The sequence below is a fragment of the Mytilus californianus genome, unplaced genomic scaffold (assembly GCF_021869535.1).
Source record: "Mytilus californianus isolate M0D057914Y unplaced genomic scaffold, xbMytCali1.0.p SCAF_6, whole genome shotgun sequence".
NCBI classification, from domain to species: domain Eukaryota; kingdom Metazoa; phylum Mollusca; class Bivalvia; order Mytilida; family Mytilidae; genus Mytilus; species Mytilus californianus.
The window spans coordinates 21,434,064-21,453,519 of record NW_026262712.1 but is presented as its reverse complement, the minus strand read 5'-3'; the positions used below and the strand labels follow the sequence as shown (position 1 = coordinate 21,453,519).

Sequence of the window (19,456 nt, the reverse complement as noted above, 5' to 3'; positions counted from 1 at the left end):
TTTGGTCATATTAATTTTTTTGTAGATCTTACTTTGCTGAACAATATTGCTGCTTACAGTTAAAATATATCTATAGTAATGTTCAAAATAATAACAAAAAACTGCAAAATTTTGTTCAAACTACCAATTTGGTGGCAGCAACCCAACAATGGGTTGTTCGATTCGTCTGAAAATTTCAGGGCCGATAGATCTTGACCATTTAAACAATTTTACCCCAGGTCACATTTGCTCTAAAAGATTTAGTTTTTGGGATATAAGCCAAAAACTGCATTTGACCCTTATGTTCTATTTTTAGCCATGGCGGCCATGTTTGTCGATGGATACAAACTTCGGATACAATTTATAAACAAGTTACCCTAAGGAACATTTAATTAAAGTTTGAAGGTATTTGGCCCAGTAGTTTCAGAGGAGAAGATTTTTGAAATAGTTTACGACGACGACAGACGACGGACGACAACGGACGCCAAGTGATGGCATAAGCTCACATGGGGCCCTTTGGGCCCCGGTGAGCTAAAAATAGGTCAGTTAAGTTTGTCTATTTTTAGATTACAGGTTATCATTTGACACTACGTATAACCTGTGTAGTGATTTTGATTTTACGATAAATTTATGAATGAACGATAACTTTATGAATGAACAAGAGCACCTGGCCTCTTTCTTAGAGAAACACCAATTAAACATATAAAACCGTATTTAATAAGAGATAATTCAGTAAAATTTTCAATACTAAATCAACAACTGAAATGATTCCATATTTTGTTGAAACATCGTACGAAAGGAGAACGGAATCGCAGGTATAAAAATGCACTTTTTTTCACTCAGACTTCTATGTTTTTTGATAGTCAAACGGTTGTCCCCCTAAATACAAAAATACATCTACAAGAACATATGCTGAAACCTCTTAAATCCACTAACGTTTTTCAAAAGTTTCAAGCTATGTATTGCATTAGAAAACATACATAGGTGTTTAAGAATGACTGACCAGGAGCCTGTTTAACAAAATACTATTGCTTGATCTGGGCGGAGTCTCTGATTTGAGTCACAAAGATGGCCATACGCGATGGCATAAAAGCAATTGCTTTAAAAAAACAGCATAATATAAACTAAACTAAAATACGAAAAATTTACAAAATCTTGTTAAAAATGTACTATAAAGGACAATAACTCCTTAAGGGGTCAATTGACCATTTAGGTCACGTTGACTTATTTGAAGATCTTACTTTGCTGAACATTATTGCTGTTTACAGTTAATTTCTATCTATAATAATATTCAAGATAATAACCAAAAACTGCCAAATTTTCTTAAAATTACCAATTCAGGGGCAGCAACCCAACAAAGGGTAGCCTAATAGGGCAGAAAACTTCTGAGTCTTCAGGGCAGATAGATATTGACCTAATGAACAATTTTATCATGTCAGATTTGCTCTAAATGCTTTGGTTTCAGAGATATGAGCCAAAAACTGCATTTTACCCTATGTACTATTTTTAGCCATGTCGGCCATCTTGGTTTGCCGGTGGGGTCATCGGACACATTCTTTAAACAAGATACCCTTTTGATGATTGTGGATAAGTTTGGTTAAATTTGTCTCAGTAGTTTCAGAGAAGAAGATTTTTGTAAAAGATTACAAAAATTTACGAAAAATTGTTAAAATTTGACTATAAAGGGCAGTAACTCCTTAAGGGGTCAACTGACCATTTTGGTCATGTTCACTTATTTGTAGGTCTTACTTTGCTGTACATTATTGCTGTTTACAGTTTATCTCTATCTATAATAATATTCAAGATAATAAACAAAAACGGCAAAATTTTCTTAAAATTACCAATTCAGGGGCAGCAACTCAACAATGGGTTGCCTGATTGGTCTGAAAACTTCAGGTCAGATAGATATTGACCTAATGAACTATTTTATCGTGTCAGATTTGCTCTAAATGCTTTGGTTTCAGAGATATGAGCCAAAAACTGCATTTTACCCTATGTACTATTTTTAGCCATGTCGGCCATCTTGGTTTGCCGGTGGGGTCATCGGACACATTCTTTAAACAAGATACCCTTTTGATGATTGTGGATAAGTTTGGTTAAATTTGTCTCAGTAGTTTCAGAGAAGAAGATTTTTGTAAAAGATTACAAAAATTTACGAAAAATTGTTAAAATTTGACTATAAAGGGCAGTAACTCCTTAAGGGGTCAACTGACCATTTTGGTCATGTTCACTTATTTGTAGGTCTTACTTTGCTGTACATTATTGCTGTTTACAGTTTATCTCTATCTATAATAATATTCAAGATAATAAACAAAAACGGCAAAATTTTCTTAAAATTACCAATTCAGGGGCAGCAACTCAACAATGGGTTGCCTGATTGGTCTGAAAACTTCAGGTCAGATAGATATTGACCTAATGAACTATTTTATCGTGTCAGATTTGCTCTAAATGCTTTGGTTTCAGAGATATGAGCCAAAAACTGCATTTTACCCTATGTACTATTTTTAGCCATGTCCGCCATCTTGGTTTGCCGGTGGGATCATCGGACACATTCTTTAAACAAGATACCCTATTGATGATTGTGGACAAGTTTGGTTAAATTTGTCTCAGTAGTTTCAGAGGAGAAGATTTTTGTAAAAGATTACAAAAATTTACGAAAAATTGTTAAAATTTGATTATAAAGGGCAATACCTCCCTAAGGGGTCAACTGACCATTTTATGTTTACTTATTTGTAGGTCTTACTTTGCTGTACATTATTGCTGTTACAGTATATCTCTATCTATAATAATATTCAAGATAATAACCAAAAACGGCCAAGTTAGTTTAAATTTGTTCCAGTAGTTTCAGAGGAGAAGATTTTTGTAAAAGTTAACAAGGACGACAACGACGCCAAGCGATAAGAAAAGCTCACATGGCCCTTCGGCCCAGGTGAGCTAAAAAAATGATATTTGTTTAAATATTTTGAATAATACAATAAATCAGCAAGTTTTCTTTATATAAATAAACAGTCTAACCATTAAATTGCAAATCTGTCTCCAAATTTGCAGATTTGGGCAAATAATTAGACCGATGTTGTACTCTAATTGTACAATCCAAGATGGCAGCATACCATGAATCTACATTAATTATTCTTTTATTTTTCATATACAAAACAATGTTGGTACTGATAAAACAATATTTAAATATATTACTAGTGTGTTAAATTGATAAACTTAGGTGAGCTAAAAATTGTTGGTGTGTATTCAGACATTACAAGGCATCAAGAGTTTTCATATAAATATAATGTCTTTACAAAGAGAAAATGTCATCTTTAAATTGCAAAATTATGTGTATCTAAACTTTTTTGACTTTGTAACAGTATTGATTAAAGACTTACTGGTTTACTGCAGGTATGAATATATTTCAAAGCAACAACTGCTATCACTACAGATTTTGTTTTTTAAACAAATACTTTAACCTTTTTAAATGCACTGACATGACTTACCTTGTGCATTATACACACTTGCTATATGTGTCCAGTTGTTTATATGACTTACCTTGTGCATTATACACACTTGCTATATATGTTCAGTTGTTTATATGACTTACCTTGTGCATTATACACACTTGCTCTATGTGTCCAGTTGTTTACATGACTTATCTTGTGCATTATACACACTTGCTAAATGTGTCCAGTTGTTTACATGACTTATCTTGTGCATTATACACACTTGCTATATGTGTCCAGTTGTTTATATGACTTACCTTGTGCATTATACACACTTGCTATATGTGTCCAGTTGTTTACATGACTTATCTTGTGCATTATACACACTTGCTATATGTGTCCAGTTGTTTATATGACTTATCTTGTGCATTATACACACTTGCTATATGTGTCCAGTTGTTTACATGACTTACCTTGTGCATTATACACACTTGCTATACGTGTCCACTTGTTTGCATGATTTACCTTGTGCATTATACACACTTGCTATATGTGTTGAGTTGTTTATATGACTTAACCTGTGCATTATACACACTTGCTATATGTGTCCAGTTGTTTACATGACTTATCTTGTGCATTATACACACTTGCTATATGTGTTGAGTTGTTTATATGACTTAACTTGTGCATTATACACACTTGCTATATGTGTCCAATTGTTTGCATGACTTACCTTGTGCATTATACACACTTACTATATGTGTCGAGTTGTTTATATAACTTAACTTGTGCATTATACACACTTGCTATATGTGTCCAGTTGTTTGCACGACTTACCTTGTGCATTATACACACTTGTTATATGTGTCCAGTTGTTTGCATGACTTACCTTCTGCATTATACACACTTGCTATATGTGTGGAATTATTTATATGACTTATCTTGTGCATTATACACACTTGCTATATGTGTGGAATTATTTATATGATTTATCTTGTGCATTATACACACTTGCTATATGTGTCCAGTTGTTTACATGACTTATCTTGTGCATTATACACACTTGCTATATATGTCCAGTTGTTTACATGACTTATCTTGTGCATTATACACACTTGCTATATGTGTCCAGTTGTTTACATGACTTATCTTGTGCATTATACACACTTGCTATATGTGTCCAGTTGTTTATATGACTTAACTTGTGCATTATACACACTTGCTATATGTGTTGAGTTATTTAAATGACTTAACTTGTGCATTATACACACTTGCTATATGTGTCCAGTTGTTTACATGACTTATCTTGTGCATTATACACACTTGCTATATGTGTCCACTTGTTTGCATGACTTACCTTGTGCATTATACACACTTGCTATATATGTCCAGTTGTTTACATGACTTATCTTGTGCATTATACACACTTGCTATATGATTCCAGTTGTTTACATGACTTATCTTGTGCATTATACACACTTGCTATATGTATCCAGTTGTTTATATGACTTAACTTGTGCATTATACACACTTGCTATATGTGTCCAGTTGTTTACATGACTTACCTTGTGCATTATACACACTTGCTATATGTGTCCACTTGTTTGCATGACTTACCTTGTGCATTATACACACTTGCTATATGTGTTGAGTTGTTTATATGACTTAACTTGTGCATTATACACACTTGCTATATGTGTCCAGTTGTTTACATGACTTATCTTGTGCATTATACACACTTGCTATATGTGTCCAATTGTTTGCATGACTTACCTTGTGCATTATACAAACTTGCTATATGTGTCGAGTTGTTTATATATGACTTAACTTGTGCATTATACACACTTGCTATATGTGTCCAGTTGTTTGCATGACTTACCTTGTGCATTATACACACTTGCTTTATGTGTCCAGTTGTTTGCTGACATGACTTACCTTGTGCATTATACACACTTGCTATATGTGTCCAGTTGTTTGCTGACATGACTTACCTTGTGCATTATACACACTTGCTATATGTGTCCAGTTGTTTGCTGACATGACTTACCTTGTGCATTATACACACTTGCTATATGTGTCCAGTTGTTTGCTGACATGACTTACCTTGTGCATTATACACACTTGCTATATGTGTCCAGTTGTTTGCTGACATGACTTACCTTGTGCATTATACACACTTGCTATATGTGTCCAGTTGTTTGCTGGTAACATAGTTGATCCACTGACGATTCTGCTTCCTATTTGTGTATGCAGATTCCCATTCTCTATATACACACAAAAATCACTTGAATTGGAACATACAAATGGAAGTTTAGCTGAAGAATATCCTGTTGGTAAATTAATCCAACCCTCTACAGTAAAACTGAAATGGTAAAGAATAATTATAATGCAGAACAAACAAAACAAGGATATAATTTAATAGGAATTCAATTCATAATAAAACATCAGGTACAAAAATTGAAAAAAATTGGTTGAATCTAAAGGGATTCTGAATTCTGAATAGTTGTTTCACTGAAAATTACACGTCTCCTTTTCGTAATTACTTCATGACAACCATGCATATCCTTAATTAATAAGGGTGGGCAGGAATTTGCCCCAAAGTTGGTCATCAGGTTCCAAAAGCATCAATTTGACGATTTTTCATCCTTTTTTTTGACCTGGAAGACTCAGATATGCTGGTATAGGTATCCAGCTGTAGTCTGCATGTAGAGTGGACCATAGTTAACAAATTGACCCCAACAGTTGTTAGGTGGAAGTGAATCTGATCTTGGTTCAGTAGTCTTAAGAAGGTCATTTGGACCAAAAGTATGGAATTTCACAATATTTTCAGATTTTTTACTTTAACTGGAGCTGAAACCGGAAGTAGTCATTTCCTATGTGTATTTCAATAATAATTAGGATCAGTATTTATATGCCTGCAGGTTTGCACCATTTTTGCAAGTTTAAGCCTCTGAACTTCCTGTGTAAGGCACCGAAGGGAAGCCCACCTCTCCAGAAAACCCAGTTTTATCTGATTTTAATTTTCCAAATTCGTAATTGAGCTCAAAATGCAATTTATATATGAGAAACAAGACAATAGATAGCCTCTGGTTGAGGGAGCATGCATAAATTTCGAAATAAGTATCAAACAGTTGAATTTTAAAAGTATGGAAAGCCATTGGAGCCAAATAACGGTGGTTTGGGTACGCCCGTCATATGACGGTCACATCATGGTAACGGTTAAGTTCTTTTTTTAGCCATGTCTGCCATGTTGGTTGGCAGGCAGGGTCATTGGAAATTTTTTTTAACCTAGATACCCTAATGATAATTGTGACCTAGATTGGTTAAATTTGTATCAGTAGTTTCAGAGGAGAAGATTTTTGTAAGATTTCAAAAATTGAAAAAAATCTGTTAAAAATTTACTGTATAGGACAAGAACTCCTTAAGGGGTCATTTGACCATTTCAGTCATGTTGACTTATTTGTAGATCTTACTTTGCTGAACATTATTGCTGTTTGCAGTTTAATTATCTATAAATCTAAAATAATATTCAAGATAATATCCAATAAACAGTGGCGCCATGAGCGCATAATACGCCTGTCACATTTTTAAAGTTCAATTACTTCTCAATGTCATATCAGAAATTTGTAAAAAACTAAAGGGAGGTTATCTTAATTGACATAAACCAGTTATCAAAGTTTAATGAAAACTGCTCAAAGCACTTTGAAGGTATGATTGTCCGAAAATCACCCCTTTATTATGAATAAAATCCCATAAATTGGAAGTGTAAAATCTAAAATTTATAAAAAAACGGGTTGTCTGATTTGTCTGAAAAGTTAACAGCAGATCGATCTTGACCTGATAAAAAATTTAACCCCATTTCCAATTTGCTCTAAATGCTTTGGTTTCAGAGATATAAGCCAAAACTACATTTTACCTGTATGTTCGATTTTTAGCCATGGTGGCCATATTGGTTGGTTGGCTGGATCATTGGACACATTTTTAAAACTAGATGCCCCAATGATGATTGTGGCCAAGTTTGGTTAAATTTGGCCATGCAGTTTCAGAGAAGATTTCTGTAAAAGTTGATGGATGACAGACGATGACAGACGCCAAGTGATTAGAAAAGCTCACTTGGACCAGGTGAGCTAAAAAATGAAAAGGAGCTCATGTCAATAGATATGAACAATTCATCAAAGTTTTGTGTCAAATGGCTGAAAGTTTTTGAGTTAATGTCTGACATGTTGACGACAGACTGACAAACAGACGAACAACGGTAAACCATAATACATCCCTTAAATGGATGTATAAAAACTGCAAAATTTCCTTAAAATTACCAATTCATGGGCAGCAACCCAACAACAGGTTATCAAATTTGTCTGAGAATTTCAGGGCAGATCGATCTTGATCTGATACACAATTTTACCCCCATGTCAGATTTGCTCTAAATGCTTTAGTTTCAGAGATATAAACCAAAATCTACAGTTTACCCCTATGTTCTATTTTAAGTCATGGCCGCCATCTTGGTTGGTTGGCCAGGTCATAGGACACTTTTTTTTATCTAGATACCCCAATGATGATTGTGGTCATGTTTGGTTAAATTTGGCCATGTAGTTTCAGACAAGAAGATTTTTATAAACGTAAACAGACAACGGACGCCAAGTGATAAAGAAAATTGGGTCAGGTAAGCTAAAAATTGACCTTAAAGAGCAATAAATCCTTAAGGGGTAAATTGACAATTTGGTCATGTTGACTTATCTGTAGATTTTACTTTGCTGAATATTATTGCTGTGTACAGTTTATCTCTGTCTATTATTATATTCAAGATAATAACCAATAAAATGCTTTGCCGAGCGCAGCCTGATACGACTGCAGAGATCGAACCCTGAACAGTTGGTGCAAGTTTGGACACAATATTCAAGCTTGATACTGTCTGAATTTGGATTGTGATCAAATTTTTGACATAATTAATGTTTCTGACACAAAATAAATGTGGTGAAAGATTTAAAAAATTTGAAATGGGTTGAAATATTCGTATTAATTTTCAATTGAAGATTTCTTGCTATTGCGCAATACTGTGATGTTGTGTAACACTGTGCTATTGAATATTTCTTTCTATCGTGCAATACTGTGGAATTGAAGATATCTTGCTAATGCATAATACTGTGCAATGGATATTTCTTGCTATTGCGCAATATTGTGCAATTGATGATTTCTTGCTATTGCGCAATACTGTGCAATTGAAGATTTCTTGCTATTACGCAATACTGTGCAATAGAAGACTTCTTGCTATCATGTAATATTAACAGGCTATTATTTGAACTTTTGAGCGTTGCAATAACACTTTCGGCATAATGTATTTTGTATAGATAGTGTTGTGCGCAGCACAGTACATTCTATTAAAAATGTGCTATCTTCTTTGTAATAGAAAATGTTGTGCACTGCACAGAACATTATGATACAAAATAAACATGGAATTCGTTAAAAATTTCAAGCACAAGAAATTATGCAAAATCCATAATTAAAAATAATTCCAAATTCAAATAATAGCCTGATTATTGTGCTATTGCGGAATTGAAGATTTCTTGCTTTTGCACATTACTTCATATAATTATTTACAACATCATGTTTGGCATGTTTCTCCTGCCATATCAGTATTTTTTGCTTTTATATATAAAAATCAGAAAAATCAATGTAAAAATGGAAATTTTTTAGAAAAAAATCCCCAAAAATTATGAAAAAAATAACCCCACCCCAAATTTTTTTTTAACCCCCGTTTTAGTAACTACCCCCAAACTTAATCCCAGCTTACCCTTTGTTGTATGGTACCTTGCAGTTCAATTCCAGAGAGATCCATACACTTAAACACAAGCTATTGTCTGGAAGCTACAAAAATGCTTAATAGGGCCCCTTTTTGACCCCTTATTCCTAAACTTTTAGTGCAATTACCCCCAAACTCAATCCCGGCCTTCCCTTTGTGATATTGAACCTTGTGGTACAATTTCAGAAAGATCCATACACTTACACACAAGTTATTGTCTAGAAGCTACAAAAATGCTTATTTGGGCCTTTTTTACCCATAATTCCTAAACTTTTGGGACCATAACGGGGCATAACCCCCAAATTAATCCCAACCTTCCTTGTGTTTAAATTTTATAGATTTCTATTTACTTATACTAAAGTTATTGTCCAGAAACAGAGCGTCCTGGGACGACGCTGACGACGTGATACCAATATGGTCCCTTTTGAAAAACTTCAGATTAAGAGTTTGGAAACATATTCATTTCTTATTTGCTTTCTTATTGTCAATTACCTCTTTTCAATTCCCAATGATGATAAGTTTCCTAAAGTCCCATAACTCGAACCATTTAAATACAATGCCTTGTTTTCTCTGAAATATAATATAAAGTAGGATTAAAAGGTCTTTCCACATTAAATTTCTTAATAATTCATAAGCTACTTCCAGTTTACTCAAAGTTATTCTTTGCATCCAACCAATTTTTTCATTCTGATTCCAAAAATATATTGTTTTTATTTACTTTGCTGTAATAAGGGAGATAGTTAGCTTCTTTGTATTAAAAAAATAACAACAACTTTATTTGGCAAGGTCAGTGATAAACAGAATAATATAATTAAAGGAAGGAATTTAAATGTGCATACATTTAATTAAAATCAATTAAATAATCACAATCTTCACAATACTTACTTTATTCGGGTTTTTATATCATCAGAAAGAATCAATGTATACTTACTATAATTACGTTTCGTGCAAGTTAAAATTACGGCCAACTTAGACATCTATATATAACTTTATTTCCTCTATCAAAGAGATTTGGTGTACATGAAAAATATTCCTGCGCATTTTGCCATTTGGGAAATGTAAACAGCTTGTAATCAGAGATTTTCAGCAATGAAATATTTTATACAATAGTTCTTTGACATCTTAGCCAAAAGCCCAGGGGATAATAAAATACGTTCCTGTGTGCAACTTCAAATATTTTACGTCGTTCAACAATCATTTAAGGTTATTCTGGTTATATTTTTTGTATTCTAGAATTAAATGTATGAAAAAATTGTCCAATTAGTTATTAGTAACATATTAGCCACGAGATTATAACAATGGCACTTATTCCAGCAATCATTGGGTAGAACAGAAATCTATGGTGCTAGCTAGTACTGCCTAAAAATCAAAACCCTGACCACATGCACACCGTCAATATGTGTACAAACAGATAGCAAAGTGGAAACTTCCGAAGATTCAAACTGTTAGGAGGAGTTAAGCTGAATAAATATATACCCATAATGGGACAGACAGAAGGACAGGGGTAAATCAATATGCCCCCCCTCCAACTTTCAGTTGCGGGGCATAAAAATGGCGATTAAGAAATCCGATCTTAACGAAATGAACAAAATTACATATGTAAAAAATAAATTTGTCCCAAATCTCATTCTTTTGTTTAGGACATATCGATTTCAGATTCTGGCATATATGACCGTTTACGGACCTTTGCCTTGATCTCTTCTTCATCGTTCATCAGTCAGTGTTAAGTTTCATGGTTTATACTATGAGCAAAAGATCAACTCTATTCTGTGTATTGAATAATTGCATGGTGAATATATTGTCTGGCTGGGTTCATCTGACCATAACCTTATTTTTATGGTTCATTGGTCTATGTTCAATTTTTGTACTGCTTATAAGGTAAGAGATGTTTTTCAACTACTTAAAACAATAGGCGAACTATATTTGGTATATATATGTGGTATGATTGTAAGGGGTCTGTCTGTCTGATAGGGTACATGCACCTTTGACCTTATCTACATTGATCACTAATAATGTAAATTTATCTGATACTTGGAGTTAAGCCTTCATTTCATACACTTTCAACATGAATTCAATCACAAGTAAAGCAAGCTAGACATTTCAGAGGGTGCATTCTTGTAAATAAATTTTCAATAGAAATAAAAGAGTTATCAAAAAGATTGAATATTAAATAATCAACATAAAAAAGAAGATGTGGTATGATTGCCAATGAGACACCTCTCCACAAGAGACCAAAATGACACAGAAATTAACAACTATAGGTCACAGTACAGCCTTCAACAATGAGCAAAGGCCATACCGCATAGTCAGCTATAAAAGGCCCCGAAATGACAATGTAAAACAATTCAAAACTAGAAAACTAACGGCCTAATTAGTGTACAAAAAATAAACGAAAAAACAAATAAATGAAAAACAATTAAACGAAAAACAAATATGTAACATATAAACAAACAACAACCACTAAATTACAGGCTCCTGACTTGGGACAGGCACATACATAGAGAATGTGGCGGGGTTAATCATGTTAGCGGGATCCCAACCCACCCCCTAACCTGGGACAGTGGTGTAACAGTACAACATAAGAACGAACTATAAAAATCAGTTGAAAAAGGCTTAACTCATCAGATGGATAAAAATACAAATACTACAAATACAAGTAGTTTGTCTCATTAGCTTTACTAAATTTATAAAGTGGAATAAAAGATGGTAAAAACTTATAAATTTCCCGTCTGTTGTATTGGTAAAATGCCTCACCTTTCAGTACAACTATAAAGGAGATCTGACCAAATGGCACCAGTCTGGTTGTAGGCAAACACACCAAGTCTTCCTCCATTGATGGCTGTATTGTATATGTAACCGGAATCAACAATCAAACTTTCTTGCTGTTCAACTTTTACCCTGTAGAAAATAAAAATAATAAAGAGCTGCGCTATAAGCGCATGATACGCTTGTTGCCCTTTAGCTTGTATTATGCTTTAAATGATTTTTTTTTGTACATTAATTAGGCTGTTTGTTTTCTCATTTGAAATGTTTTACATTTGTCAAAAGGGATCTTACATCAATAGATATAAACAATTTACCAAAGTTTCATAAAAGTTGGTGAAAGTAACTAAAAAATCCCCCTTTTATAAGTATAAAAATTCATAACTGGAAAATGTAAAATCTGAAATTTATAAAAATTAAAAGGTAGCTCAAGTCAACAGATATAAACAATTCCCCAAAGTTTCATAAAATTTTGTGAATGTGTTTATGAGTGATTGTCCGAAAACTAGAAAATCCCCCCCTTTTTAAGCATAAAAATTCATAACACGGAAACATAAAATCTGAAATTTATAAAAATCGAAAGGGAGCATACATCAATAGATATATACAATTCACCAAAGTTTCATTTAAGTTGATGGAAGCATTTTTGAGTTATTGTCCTAAAACTCGAAAATCCCCCTTTTTTTAAGGATAAAACTTCATAACATGAAAACGAAAAATCTGAAATTTATAAAAATCGAAAGGGAACTTACGTCAATAGATATAAACAATTCAACAAAGTTTCATAAAAGTTGGTGGAAGCGTTTTTTAGTAATTGTCCTAAGTGTGGACGACGGACGGACAGACGGACAACGGTATACCATAATACGTCCCGTCTTAGACGGGCGTATGAAAATAAAAGATTTTATTTTGTTAAGTGCATGCCCTACCTTTTAAAATTTAGTTGTTTTTTTATAACCAGAAGCAATACAGCTTACAGGTATGTCATAAATATATACATGTATATCATAACAGAACATTTTAAATACAATTGGAGACAAGGATATGTAGTATAAATCATTCAAAGGATTGTCTTGAAAATTTCATATCTGTGGCATAATTTAAATATTTTCCTATAAATATAAGACAATTCTTATACATTCTTTGTTGACAATAACTGAACTACTTTGAAAACAGATGCATTTGTATAATGATACCTTTTTATATTAAATTTTCTGATATTAGCATAAGTACTTTTGACATTTTATAATAAAATAAAATTCATCCTTTATATCACCATAGTCACATCAAATACATAATCTTTCATTCTCTTTCTATGAATCTACCATATTCAATATTTAGCTTGTGAGAATAAAGATAGAAATCTAATACATTGTGCAGTTAAGATTTTGACAAAAAAAACTGCAATTGAAAATTATCCACAAGATGTTTATAAATTATCCACAAGATGTTTATAAATTATCCACAAGGTGTTTATAAATAAACATTTTGATGCTCTTTACTAATAGACATTTTTGTATTAATATATACACTACGCTTATTTTAAGATAAATAACGGTCAGGAAATTGAGACAACAATAATTTAAATACATAAATGTGTGCCATGCGCTCTAACAGGTTTGCGTTTTTTAAAGGTATAAAATGGATGCTTCAACCCCCTACTCAATACCTACTTTGCCATTTCTTTCTGATTTAAAACATTTCTATAATTCTAGGTTAATTCAGTTGAAAACTATGATAATTCACTTGCAAAAATGCTTTGCTATGATGTGATTGTTCATGTTCATACTCATTGTTTAAATATAGAACGGGGTAGATCTAATAAATCCAAAATTCCAAGAGAACAACATTTATGCAAATTTTGCACTGAAGTAGAGACTGAAGTAAATTTTTTGATATCTTGTGATAAATATAAAGATATAAGACAAACTTTTTTCCTATCTTATGGTTTAGTTTTAAAAGATTCACATAATAATTATTTTTCAGTTTCTAAACTTTTAAATCCACAAAATATTACTGAATGTAATTAGACTATAAAAATTTATAAATGATGCATTTAGCAATAAGAAACAATTCTTAAAAATATGGGTACAATTGTATTATTACATATATATAACAAGAAATGATTGTAACAGGATGCTGTTACGAAGTCTCCCAAACGAAGTTCCCATAATTCGTCATTCCCAGGGTCGCCTGACATTGGGCAAAGTCCAGTGAACATTGGTTTGGTCCAGTAAAGTTATATGCATTAGTGATGCCTGGGGACTGACCCTATATATCTTTCCAATCTTTGTGACATGAGGAACAGCAATATATATGGTTTAGGGGTGGGGATCTCAACCATTTACAAGATATTAGAACTTTCTCAAAGGGCAGGGGGTTGGGTGATCCCTGGGGACTGACCCTTTATATTATTCAAATCTTCTTGACATGATGAATAGGAAAATATATGGTTTAGGGGTAGGGATCTCGACCATTTACAAGATATTAGATCATTGTGGGTGGGGTGACCCCTGGGGACTAACCCTATATATCATTTGAATCTTTGTGACACGACAATCAGAAATATATATGGTTTAGGGGAGGGGATCTCAACCATTTACAAGATATTAAAACTTTCTCAAATGGCAGGGGGTGGGGGTGACCCCTTGGGACTAATACTTGACTTCATTTAATGTGCTGTATCATGACTAACCAGAATATATATGGTTTAGGGGTTGGGATCTCGACCATTTACAAGAAATTAAAACTTTCTCAAATGGCAGGGGGTGGGGGTGACCCCTGGGGACTAATACTTTATTTCATTTGATGTGCTGTATCATGACTAACCAGAATATATATGGTTTAGGGGTGGGGATCTCGACCATTTACAAGTTATTTGAACATATTCAGATGACAGGGGGTGGGGATGACACCTGGGTCTTACCCTGTGTATCATTCATATCATCTTGGCATGCCAATCCAGAATATATATGGTTAAGGGGTGGGGATCTTGACCGTTTACAAGATATTAGACCATTAAGGGGTGGGGGAACCCCCTGGGGACTGACCATATATATTAATCTAATCTTTGTGAAATGACGAACAAGAATGTATATGGTTAAGTGGTGGGGATCTTGACCATTTACATGATATTAGAATTTTCTCAAATGGCAGGGGGTGGGGGGTGACCCCTCAGGACTAATCCTTTATTTCATTTGATAGACTGTATCATGACAAACAATAATATGTATGGTTTAGTGGTGGGAATCTCGACAATTTACAAGATAATAGAACTTTCTCAAATGGCAGGGGCTGGGGGTGATCCCTAAGGACTGACCCTATATATCATTCAAATTTTCTTGACATGATGAATAAGAATATATATGGTTTAGGGGTGGGGATCTCGACCATGTACAAGATATTAGATCATTGGGAGTGGGGGACCCCTTGGGACTGACCCTATATATCAATCGAATCTTTGTGACATGACGAACAGGACTATATATGGTTTAGGGGAGGGGATCTCAACCATTTACAAGATATTAGAACTTTCTCAAATGGCAGGGGGTGGGGGTGACCCCTTGGGACTAATATGTTACTTCATTTTATGTGCAGTATCATGACTAACCAGAATATATATGGTTTAGGGGTGGGGATCTCGACCATTTACAAGATATTAGAACTTTCTCAAATGGCAGGGGGTTGGGGTGACCCCTGGGGACTAATCCTTTTTTTTCATTTGATGGACTGTATCATGACAAACAAGAATATATATGGTTTAGGGGTGGGGATCTTGACAACTTACAAGATATTAGAAATTTCTCAAATGGCAGGGGGTGGGGGTGACCCCTGGGGACTTACCCTTTATTTCATTTGATGTGCTTTATCATGACAAACCAGAATATATATGGTTTAGAGGTGGGGATGTTGACCACTTACAAGATATTAGAACTTTGTCAAATGGCAGGGGGTGGGGTTGACCCCAGGGGACGAAACCCTTATTTCATTTGATGTGCTTTATCATGTAGAACATTTTCAATTATAAAGATTGTGTCTATCACTAACGGTTTTCAAGTTATAATCATTTGAAAAAAAATAAAAAAAATCCCATAGGGTTCTATAGTAAACCCCTCCCTTCTTTTGGCCCCTCAAAGTACCCCTTTTTAGACCCCAATGCACAAACGAAACCCTGATTGCACCACTAGACATGTTAATCTAACATATTGTGAAACCTTAAGTCAATCTGACAAGCGGTTTTGGAGATATGGTGCGGACAAGTTCATTCAAAAAAGCGGCGGAAGACAAAGAATAACTAGATTTGTAATTGCTAGCAATAACGGATGGCACCCTTCCCCCATTGCCAGGGTAACGGCAGCCATTTTGAAAATTCAAAAGTCAAAGAGCGAATCTAGAAATGCAAATTGTCATTTTTGTCAAGTTTTGTTAAGTTTGGAGCATTTTGAAATTTTTGACTTTTTTGCCATGGTAACGGCGGCCATTTTGGAAATTCCAAAGTCAAATTTCATATCTGAATATCCCAGACAATATTTGTGTGAAGTTTCATTGCTTTTGAAACATTTTGATTTTTTGAACAATTTTGCTGTTTCCATGGTAACGGTGGCCATTTTGAAAATTCCAAGTGGATAATTCCAAAATTCTAAAAGCAGACATCTCATTTCCACATGTCATGTTATATATCAATACAGTTTCATTGACTTTGGTGAAATACTCTTTAAGAAAATGCTGATTTGATGCATTTTCCCATAGGGTCAATGTTAAACTTGTCCCCAGTTTCCATGACAACGGCGGCCATTTTGGAGTATCCAAATATTGTCTTGGCATCTTGGCATACTGGGTAACATTTTCATTAAGTTTCATCCAGTTGGGTCTTATAACGGAAGAGTTAGAATTTTTGATATTTTAGCTGTTTCCATGGTAAAGGCAGCCATATTGAAAATTCTGAAGTCAAACTGCAAATCAGCACATGCCAGTTACCATTCCTGTGGAGTTTCTTCCAGTTTGGAACACTTTGATTTTTTTGGCATTTTTCTGTTTCCATGGAAACGGCGGCCATTTTTTACCATTCCATAGCAAGGTGCACAACTTTACATGGGGGTCCTCATTATGGTAGAGTTCCATCAACATTGGTCCATTGGATTCCAAGAACTGGCGCGGACAAAATTTGTGCAAGAAAAATAATAAGAAAAAAAAGAAACGTAGGATAACAGTATGTCACCCCAACTCCGTTGAGGGTGCCATAAGAATAAGAACTGAGCAAAAACAATAAGTCTTCCCAAACTTTGTTTGGGAGACTTAATTACATATGAAACTTTGAAGTGTTGTTTTGTATATTATCATATGATTTAATTGTAATGGAGAACACCAATGTAATATTAGTTATCTTAATAAAGAATCTGAACAAGTTGCTTTCTTTAAAAAAAGAAATACAATCGTAAACCCAAATGTTTGTTTGGCATTAAATATCAGATAATTGTTTAATAAAGATGTATTGTTTTATATTATTTTTGTTGTATAAGAATTAGAAACTGACATTGATTGTTTACTTAATGTAACTACTGTTCAATGTGGGGTGAAATATCTTGTTAAAGGAATCATTTTTTTTATCTCCTCTCTCCCGAAAGACAACACTAGATGTTCCATTCTAAGGTGCTGGTTTTTTTTTTAGATAAGAGTTAATTAGTTTTCAGGCTAAAGTTCAAATGCAAATGTGAAGAAATTTAATCAAGTAATGATTTGTGTTTGTAGCCAGTTTGAAAATAGTTAAAAATTCTATGCTGCATTCATTTTTGATAATCCCAAACTAAAACCATTTTTTTTTTAAAACATATCAAACTTGTTTATATATATATATTAATGGTTTATATATATATAACTACTCTAAATATCATAACAACAATGTTAAATCTGCAAATTGCGGAAGCAAATTTTAGTTTTTTCCTCCCCTATATACTTTTAGATTATTACATTTAATGTTTCTTTTTTTAATATTGGTGTTGTTTTGTTGTTTGGTCATTGGCTATCATATTCACGATATTTTTGATCAAATTATAAATACCATGCACGGCCAAAAAACTCACACCTTATTTCTAGCTTGTCTTTTTGAAAATTTGCCCAAATAAAAAGAAGCTGTAGCTTTGTTGTTTTTATACGGCTGTGTGATAGAAACTGATAAGGAAGAAGGAATGAAAAGGCCAATGCAGTACACATGTATTTCATATGTCCAGTACGATAAAAAAACAAATGTTATTTTTGCAATCGCCTGTCCGTTGAATAAGGATATTGATTTTCATTTTAAGAAAAATAATTTGTACTCAGCTGGTTTTTCTATGTATGTTTTTATTTTGCTTATAACATTTCGTCCTAATTTTTCGCCAAACACGCTCTGGGCCTCTGTCAACTAGACCCTCTAACTTGACTTATGAATTATACAGATTGCCGCAATTCCTTGTAAATGAATTTACGGAATTCCCAAAACTTCATCTATAAGACTTATAAGACACAAAGCTGTGCACCTGCTACATTATGTTTTATCTAGGATAATTTGGAAATGGGTTTCACATGACAAAAAAATGGATTTTTCCATGTATAATTAATTTTTTTGGAGAGGGTAGTCGACACAGGTTAGAAAACCTATTCCCCCTTAAACAACAACAACAAAAGAGAAGACAAACGGATCTCTGACTTGATAAGATAATCATCACTAAATAAGTATGTATACAATATTGTTAATCTTTTCTCGAAAACCACATACCGGTAGTAATTTACAATAGTTTTCGATGGCAAACATCGAGGAATATATCAAACCCCATTTTTGTTTATTGCAATGACCATAAGTTTTAAAGAATAAGAAGTCATTGTTCTTGAATCGTTTAATATAGATCTATAGAATAATTTTAAGGACTTAGTCTAACGCGTATTCATCAATCAACTGTATTGATATGACATAATTTTGCATGATTTAATTGGCCAGACACTTATGATATTTCACTGATTTAACACACCCAAAAGGTGCATTTTAAATTTCGTCTTAATTTCCAGAGTTAACTGGCATTGTTTTCATATAACATTGATAAAAAATATGGACATATGCAACAGTATGATTGCCAAAGAGATATTAACTATGTCTATATATATATCCACTAGAGTTCAAATGAAGTGGAGGTGAGCAATTACTGGCAACCTTATGGCCTTACTTAATTCTGTTAAGAATTTAAAAGCTGCTTAAATGGACTGCGCTCTTTTTTTTATTTCACTAAAATGGCCAAATTTTACAATCATAAAAACGCCCTATATATATTCACTGACAGTCACTTTTTTCGCTTAAAATCTTATCCCACATTGGAGCACAACTTGTGCTTCAGAAAACTTCACACATCATCTTCTATCAATTAACTACTGATGTAGGATATTTGTTACAAAATATATTAGTATAATAGTCCCCGAGGATATCAAATATATATATATAGTCTCGATAAACAATTAT

General features: G+C 33.5%; 1 protein-coding gene across 1 annotated transcript in view; it reads right to left on the bottom strand.

The window, feature by feature from the left end:
* Positions 1-19,456, bottom strand: part of LOC127705275 (uncharacterized) — a 431,608-nt gene that overhangs the window by 25,036 nt on the left and 387,116 nt on the right. Inside the window, exons 56-58 of the mRNA XM_052209598.1 lie at positions 11,962-12,105; positions 9,700-9,777; positions 5,567-5,769 (exon numbers count right to left, since the gene is read on the bottom strand). Coding sequence (XP_052065558.1) covers positions 5,567-5,769; positions 9,700-9,777; positions 11,962-12,105 — 425 coding nt within the window. The remainder of the gene's footprint in view (positions 1-5,566; positions 5,770-9,699; positions 9,778-11,961; positions 12,106-19,456) is intronic.